The sequence below is a fragment of the Bufo bufo genome, chromosome 1 (genome assembly GCF_905171765.1).
Source record: "Bufo bufo chromosome 1, aBufBuf1.1, whole genome shotgun sequence".
Classification (NCBI taxonomy): domain Eukaryota; kingdom Metazoa; phylum Chordata; class Amphibia; order Anura; family Bufonidae; genus Bufo; species Bufo bufo.
Genome location: NC_053389.1, coordinates 588,585,236 through 588,594,490, shown reverse-complemented (window position 1 = coordinate 588,594,490; position 9,255 = coordinate 588,585,236). Strand labels below are relative to the sequence as shown.

Here is a 9,255-nt window from a genome sequence, read left to right as displayed (position 1 = left end):
TCAGATAAGTCCTTTACTTTATTGTTTGCTTGCTGGCTTGATTCTAGGTGACCCTGACTCCCTCCGTATTAAGTGCAGGGAGCCGGTGGTCATGTCCCCTCACTAGTATAGGGTTTTCAGGTGTCACACAGGCTTAGGTACGTGGGCATGCAATCGTTTACTATCGAGACCCTTGTATGTGCATAATAGTCAGGGAGAGCTCTTAGAGTTTTATAGGGCTCACCTAATAGCTCCTTAGTTTGGGATCAAGCCAGTCGCTCGTTTATTTATAAGTTCCAGCTATCTGCAAATCTCATCCATGACACAGGCACAATGCGTTCACATCACGCATTGCCCCCGCGTGGAATACTCGCTTGTGTGAAAGGGGCCTAGGAGAAGTTAAGGAAGCAGATTCTCCTTTACTTTCCCTGTGCAGTGGATGGCAGCCAGTCTCCACCCACTATGTCTGGCTGCCAGATACAAGTGATATAATGGCCAGAAATAGTGTTACACACACTGTACTATTGATTAACACCTACATGGTGACAGCTTGGAAGCGAAGAGGGCACCATAGCCACCGGATGGGTGCAGTTTTACACAAAAGAAACCCACAGCTAATGCATTGGAGTCTATTCCCCAGGGCAACTTTTAAAAAGTGTAAAAAGAAAAAAGAAAGTTTTTAAAAATATTAAGCAATATATAAAAGTTCAAATCACCCCCTTTCCCCCAAATAAAAATAACCAAGAAAAAAACAAACACCATAGTAATTGCTGCTTCCTAAAATGCCCACACTGTTAAAATATAAAAATAGTTATCTTATATGGCGTAATGTAAAACAATTTTTAAAAAAATGTAAAAATCGCTACACCTCCCACCAAAAATTGAATAAAAAGTGATCAAAAGTCATACACACTCCACAATTGTATTATTGAAAAGTACAGCTTGCCCTGCAAAAAATGAGCCCTCACACAGGGCTGTCATTAACATTTTATTTCCATTCAGTCAGCTTACTGATTAGACTGTGTTATATGGAACATAAAGACAAACCCCACTGTGGAAAAAAGAAGCGCTCTGTAAATTCCTCATGCGGTTTCTGCACGAAATTCAGGTCCAGAATTTCACCGAAAATGGCCAGGAATGAAAATCCTCGCCAAAACTGTGTTACAAAACACATCAACACATGGAAAGAAAACTCTGATGGGGAGTCTGCATAAGGTTTTTTTTTTCCCTTGCTGAAAATACTCCATGTGAACCTAAGATCATGAGTTTTGTAATACTAAATGTGTTATATTGCAATAATTGGGTGACAGGCTCGGGGACCTGGACTATTCTATACCAGGTTATGAAGCTCACTGCAGGATGGCCAGTGCTGCACTGGGCACATAATGAGTCCCCTCCGTGGACGAGAAGCCGGAGCACTGCAGCACTGCAGACTGAGGAGGAATGACACTCAATCCACTTTTCAACCTGAAAACTTTCCGCTTCTGAGTTGTCCGGCCATCCTCCCACCAATGAGCGGACAGTATCATCACTTGTGGGCGTGGCTTGGCCGCCAGTGACCAATCGGCAGCGTTGTAGTTGATGAGCCGCTGCCGGCTGGTGTCCCCTTGCTGCGGCCTGCACGGTTTGACCTGGCTGCTGTCCCCGGGACTGTGTGACATGGGAGGCAGCGGCAGCACCAGGAGGGTCTCCTTCGAGGCGGACGAGAACGATAACATCACGGTGGTGAAAGGGATCCGGGTGAGTGGTGGCGGAGGACGTGACAAGGGCGTCCCACATGGCAGGGGGCTGAGTAGATAGTAGGACATGGCATATTTACCTGTGAGCCAGTGTCACCAGTGTGCCTGCCGGGCATTAACATGGCGAGCTGCATGTATCGCTGTCATGAATAAACCGCTGCTTCTATCTACCTGTGTCTAATGTAGTGATCCCCAGTGTGCCTCCAGCTGTTGCAAAACTACAGCTCCCAGCATGCCTGCACAGCGAAAGGCTGTCCGGGCATGCTGGGAGTTGTAGTTTTGCAACAGCTGGAGGCACATTGGTTGGGAAACACTCTAATGGAGCATCCTTCCTGCTGTCCCTGAAGTGAAGTGCCTGGTGACTTTCCCAAAGGTGACCTTTCTCAAGGTTGAGTCACCAAATGGCCTCCATCGCTCTGAGGTTACACTGTGATTATGATTGTGCTCCTGGAAAACCCCTTTAATGGTGCTTAAAGGGGTTTTCCACCCTTGTCCTACCTTTTTAACCCCCCTTCCCCCCCCAAATTGCTCCTTCTCATGTGCCGCTGGTCCTGGGTGGACCGCCTCAGTGGTCATGTGAGCCGTGCTCATATACACCCGGCAGCATTAGAAATGTCATAGTGACAGTGTTAAAGGGGTAGTCGGTATGAGGAGACGGTGCGCATGTGCTGTCTCCCTTCTCTCTCTCTCTGTTCTCTGCTGTATGTCTATGGGACAGCACTGCGCAGCTGATCGGTGTTTGGACCACCCCAAAATCTGATATTGATGACCTATCCTGAGGATAAGTCATCAATAGAAAAAGCCCAGACAACCCCATTTAGGCCCCATTCACATGTCCGCAAAAGGGTCCGCACCTGTTCCACAATTTTGCGGAACGGGTGCCGACCCATTCATTCTCTATGGGCCCGGATGTGCTCTCCGCTTTCGCATTTGCAGAGCGCGGCCCCGCACTTCCGGTCTGAAGCTCTGCAAAAGATAGAACATGTCTAGCGTTGAGCAAACTTCTGTTTTAAGTTCGGCATCTAAAGTTCGGCTTCCGGTTAGCGGAGAATCCCGATATGGATTCCGTATTCCGTTGTGGTCCGTGGTAGCGGAATCAATAATTGGCCATTATTGATTCCGCTACCACGGACCATAACGGAATACGGAATCCATATCGGGATCCTCCGCTAACCGGAAGCCGAACTTTAGACGCCGAACTTAAAACAGAAGTTCGCTCAACACTAAGCATGTCCTATTCTTGTCTGCAGCTGCGGACAAGAATAGGCATTTCTATAGGGGGTGCCGGCCGGGTGTGTTGCAGATCTACAACACACTACGGACGTGTGAATGGACCCTAAGGGTCTATTCACACGTCCGTTTTTTCTTTCCTGATCTGTTCCGTTTTTTCAGGAACAGATCTGGACCAGATCTGGACCCATTCATTTTCAATGGGTCCTGGAAAAAAACGGACAGCTCAATGTCTGATTTTTTCCAGGACCCATTGAAAATGAATGGGTCCAGATCTGGTCCAGATCTGTTCCTGAAAAAACGGAACAGATCAGGAAAGAAAAAACGGACGTGTGAATGGACCTTAACCACCTCCGGACCGCCTAACGCAGGATCGCGTTCCGGAGGTGGCAGCCCTGCGCACAGTCACGCATATACGCGTCATCTCGCGAGACGCGAGATTTCCTGTGAACGCGCGCACACAGGCGCGCGCGCTCACAGGAACGGAAGGTAAGAGAGTTGATCTCCAGCCTGCCAGCGGCGATCGTTCGCTGGCAGGCTGGAGATGTGTTTTTTTTAACCCCTAACAGGTATATTAGACGCTGTTTTTATAACAGCGTCTAATATACCTGCTACCTGGTCCTCTGGTGGTCCCCTTTGTTTGGATCGACCACCAGAGGACACAGGTAGCTCAGTAAAGTAGCACCAAGCACCACTACACTACACTACACCCCCCCCCCCGTCACTTATTAACCCCTTATTAGTCCCTGATCACCCCTAATCACCCCTGATCACCCCATATAGACTCCCTGATCACCCCCCTGTCATTGATTACCCCCCTGTCATTGATCAACCCCCTGTAAAGCTCCATTCAGACGTCCGCATGATTTTTACGGATCCACTGATAGATGGATCGGATCCGCAAAACGCATCCGGACGTCTGAATGAAGCCTTACAGGGGCGTGATCAATGACTGTGGTGATCACCCCATATAGACTCCCTGATCACCCCCCTGTCATTGATTACCCCCCTGTCATTGATTACCCCCCTGTAAAGCTCCATTCAGACGTCCGCATGATTTTTACGGATCCACTGATAGATGGATCGGATCCGCAAAACGCATCCGGACGTCTGAATGAAGCCTTACAGGGGCATGATCAATGACTGTGGTGATCACCCCATATAGACTCCCTGATCACCCCCCTGTAAAGCTCCATTCAGATGTCCGCATGATTTTTACGGATGCACTGATACATGGATCGGATCCGCAAAACGCATCCGGTCGTCTGAATGAAGCCTTACAGGGGCATGATCAATGACTGTGGTGATCACCCCCCTGTCATTGATTACCCCCCTGTAAAGCTCCATTCAGATGTCCGCATGATTTTTACGGATGCACTGATAGATGGATCGGATCCGCAAAACGCATCCGGACGTCTGAATGAAGCCTTACAGGGGCGTGATCAATGACTGTGGTGATCACCCCATATAGACTCCCTGATCACCCCCCTGTCATTGATTACCCCCCTGTAAAGCTCCATTCAGACGTCCGCATGATTTTTACGGATGCACTGATAGATGGATCGGATCCGCAAAACGCATCCGGACGTCTGAATGAAGCCTTACAGGGGCGTGATCAATGACTGTGGTGATCACCCCATATAGACTCCCTGATCACCCCCCTGTCATTGATTACCCCCCTGTCATTGATTACCCCCCTGTAAAGCTCCATTCAGATGTCCGCATGATTTTTACGGATGCACTGATAGATGGATCGGATCCGCAAAACGCATCCGGACGTCTGAATGAAGCCTTACACGGGCGTGATCAATGACTGTGGTTATCACCCCATATAGACTCCCTGATCACCCCCCTGTCATTGATCACCCCCCTGTCATTGATCACCCCCCTGTCATTGATCAACCCCCCTGTCATTGATCAACCCCCCTGTCATTGATCACCCCTCTGTAAGGCTCCATTCAGATATTTTTTTGGCCCAAGTTAGCGGAATTTTTTTTTTTTTTTTCTTACAAAGTCTCATATTCCACTAACTTGTGTCAAAAAATAAAATCTCACATGAACTCACCATACCCCTCACGGAATCCAAATGCGTAAAATTTTTTAGACATTTATATTCCAGACTTCTTCTCACGCTTTAGGGCCCCTAGAATGCCAGGGCAGTATAAATACCCCACATGTGACCCCATTTCGGAAAGAAGACACCCCCAGGTATTCCGTGAGGGGCATATTGAGTCCATGAAAGATTGAAATTTTTGTCCCAAGTTAGCGGAACGGGAGACTTTGTGAGAAAAAAATAAAAAATATCAATTTCCGCTAACTTGTGCCAAAAAAAAAAAATTTCTATGAACTCGCCATGCCCCTCATTGAATACCTTGGGGTGTCTTCTTTCCAAAATGGGGTCACATGTGGGGTATTTATACTGCCCTGGCATTCTAGGGGCCCCAAAGCGTGAGAAGAAGTCTGGTATCCAAATGTCTAAAAATGCCCTCCTAAAAGGAATTTGGGCACCTTTGCCCACCTAGGCTGCAAAAAAGTGTCACACATGTGGTATCTCCGTATTCAGGAGACGTTGGGGAATGTGTTTTGGGGTGTCATTTTACATATACCCATGCTGGGTGAGAGAAATATCTTGGTCAAATGCCAACTTTGTATAAAAAAATGGGAAAAGTTGTCTTTTGCCAAGATATTTCTCTCACCCAGCATGGGTATATGTAAAATGACACCCCAAAACACATTCCCCAACTTCTCCTGAATACGGCGATACCACATGTGTGACACTTTTTTGCAGCCTAGGTGGGCAAAGGGGCCCATATTCCAAAGAGCACCTTTAGGATTTCACAGGTCATTTACCTACTTACCACACATTAGGGCCCCTGGAAAATGCCAGGGCAGTATAACTACCCCACAAGTGACCCCATTTTGGAAAGAAGACACCCCAAGGTATTCCGTGAGGGGCATGGCGAGTTCCTAGAATTTTTTATTTTTTGTCACAAGTTAGTGGAAAATGCTTATTTTTTTTTTTTTTTTCATACAAAGTCTCATATTCCACTAACTTGTGACAAAAAATAAAAAGTTCCATGAACTCACTATGCCCATCAGCGAATACCTTGGGGTCTCTTCTTTCCAAAATGGGGTCACTTGTGGGGTAGTTATACTGCCCTGGCATTCTAGGGGCCCAAATGTGTGGTAAGGAGTTTGAAATCAAATTCTGTAAAAAATGACCTTTGAAATCCGAAAGGTGCTCTTTGGAATATGGGCCCCTTTGCCCACCTAGGCTGCAAAAAAGTGTCACACATCTGGTATCTCCGTAATCGGGAGAAGTTGGGGAATGTGTTTTGGGGTGTCATTTTACATATACCCATGCTGGGTGAGAGAAATATCTTGGCAAAAGACAACTTTTCCCATTTTTTTATACAAAGTTGGCATTTGACCAAGATATTTATCTCACCCAGCATGGGTATATGTAAAAAGACACCCCAAAACACATTCCTCAACTTCTCCTGAGTACGGAGATACCAGATGTGTGACACTTTTTTGCAGCCTAGGGGGGCAAAGGGGCCCACATTCCAAAGAGCACCTTTCGGATTTCACAGGTCATTTACCTACTTACCACACATTTGGGCCCCTAGAATGCCAGGGCAGTATAACTACCCCACAAGTGACCCCATTTTGGAAAGAAGAGACCCCAAGGTATTCGCTGATGGGCATAGTGAGTTCATGGAAGTTTTTATTTTTTGTCACAAGTTTGTGGAATATGAGACTTTGTATGAAAAAAAAAAAAAAAAAAAAAAAAATCATCATTTTCCACTAACTTGTGACAAAAAATAAAAAATTCTAGGAACTCGCCATGCCCCTCACGGAATACCTTGGGGTGTCTTCTTTCCAAAATGGGGTCACTTGTGGGGTAGTTATACTGCCCTGGTATTCTAGGGGCCCAAATGTGTGGTAAGGAGTTTGAAATCAAATTCAGGAAAAAATGAGGAGTGAAATCCGAAAGGTGCTCTTTGGAATATGGGCCCCTTTGCCCACCTAGGCTGCAAAAAAGCGTCACACATCTGGTATCCCCGTACTCAGGAGAAGTTGAGGAATGTGTTTTGGGGTGTCTTTTTACATATACCCATACTGGGTGAGATAAATATCTTGGTCAAATGACAACTTTGTATAAAAAAATGGGAAAAGTTGTCTTTTGCCAAGATATTTCTCTCACCCAGCATGGGTATATATAAAATGACACCCCAAAACACATTCCCCACCTTCTCCTGAGTACGGAGATACCAGATGTGTGACACTTTTTTGCAGCCTAGGTGGGCAAAGGGGCCCATATTCCAAAGAGCACCTTTCGGATTTCACAGGTCATTTTTTACTGAATTTGATTTCAAACTCCTTACCACACATTTGGGCCCCTAGAATGCCAGGGCAGTATAACTACCCCACAAGTGACCCCATTTTGGAAAGAAGAGACCCCAAGGTATTCGCTGATGGGCATAGTGAGTTCATAGAACTTTTTATTTTTTGTCACAAGTTAGTGGAATATGAGACTTTGTAAGAAAAAAAAAAAAAAAAAAAAAAAAATCATCATTTTCCGCTAACTTGTGACAAAAAATAAAAAGTTCTATGAACTCACTATGCCCATCAGCGAATACCTTAGGGTGTGTACTTTCAGAAATGGGGTCATTTGTGGGGTGTTTGTACTGTCTGGCCATTGTAGAACCTCAGGAAACATGACAGGTGCTCAGAAAGTCAGAGCGGCTTCAAAAAGCGGAAATTCACATTTTTGTACCATAGTTTGTAAACGCTATAACTTTTACCCAAACCATTTTTTTTTTACCCAAACATTTTTTTTTTATCAAAGACATGTAGAACTATAAATTTAGAGCAAAATTTCTATATGGATCTCGTTTTTTTTGCAAAATTTTACAACTGAAAGTGAAAAATGTCATTTTTTTGCAAAAAAATCGTTAAATTTCGATTAATAACAAAAAAAGTAAAAATGTCAGCAGCAATGAAATACCACCAAATGAAAGCTCTATTAGTGAGAAGAAAAGGAGGTAAAATTCATTTGGGTGGTAAGTTGCATGACCGAGCAATAAACGGTGAAAGTAGTGTAGGTCAGAAGTGTAAAAAGTGGCCTGGTCTTTCAGGGTGTTTAAGCACTGGGGGCTGAGGTGGTTAAAGGGGTTGTCACTTGAGCAAATGGCATTTATCATGTAGAGAAAGTTACTACAAGCCACTTACTAATGTATTGTTATTGTCCATATTGCTTCCTTTGCTGGCTGGATTCATTTCTCCATCACATTATACACTGCTCGTTTCCATGGTTACTACCACCCTGTAATCCAGCAGCAGTGGCCGCGCTTGCGCACTATAGAAAACTGTGTGAGGTACCATGGTCCCGGCCAGCCCTTTCTCTTATAGTATGCAAGCACGACCACTGCTGCTGGATTGGAGGGTGGTCGTAACCATGGAAACGAGCAGTGTATAATGTGATGGAAAAATGAAGCCATCTAGCAAAGGAGGCAATATGGATAATCACAATATATTAGTAAGTGCCTTGTAATAACTTTCTCTACATGATAAATGCCACTTTTTGAAGTGACACAACCCCTTTAAGTGATTGCCTATTCTCAGGACAGGCCATCACTCGCTAGTGCTCGGGGGTCCGACACCCTGCCGATCAGCTGTTCTGTGTACTGTTGGCGCTGCCCTGCTCCTACTGAAGTGACTGGGAGCAGCACTGCCCCCTACAGCACTGACAGTGTAGTTCTGGTGCCGACAAACAACCTGTGTAAGAACACATTGCACCATCTGATTTTATATATATTTTTTTTATTAAAACATGGTCCACAAATTAACCCTTTTTGGTGGCAGATGCCTTCTCCCCTGTCTTCTGACCTGTTGGCCTCCATTTTGACAGATTCATCTGAATCAATTCGCAAAAGATTTGGATTCGGCTGGAATTTGAATTTTTGGGAACTTTGAGACCATTTGGTTTACAATCGGTGCGCTCTTCTGTAATAGTCAAATATAGAAATTGAGGCAGTTGTATGTGTTTAGTATGACGAGTGCTACCAGTGAGCTTCAAGCTATAGTCTGCTGTCTGACCTTAAAGGGGTCGTCCACCGATATAAACATGATGCCAGGGTTCCGCAGTCCGCCAGGTGACACAACACTGTCACTTCATTTCTTCTGATGGGACTGCAGGAGATGCCACGTCCAGTGCTCAGCCCGTCACATGGCCGGATGGGCAGCTTCAGAGCTCCATTGACAACTGGTGGAGCAGACGGCCACTTGGACGGTGCATGACCTC

General features: G+C 45.6%; 1 protein-coding gene across 1 annotated transcript in view; it reads left to right on the top strand.

Moving 5' to 3' along the window:
- Window positions 1-1,549: 1,549 nt before the first annotated feature.
- Window positions 1,550-9,255, top strand: part of CHCHD3 (coiled-coil-helix-coiled-coil-helix domain containing 3) — a 153,052-nt gene continuing 145,346 nt past the window's right edge. Inside the window, exon 1 of the mRNA XM_040413401.1 lies at window positions 1,550-1,719. Coding sequence (XP_040269335.1) covers window positions 1,561-1,719 — 159 coding nt within the window. The 5' untranslated portion in view covers window positions 1,550-1,560. The remainder of the gene's footprint in view (window positions 1,720-9,255) is intronic.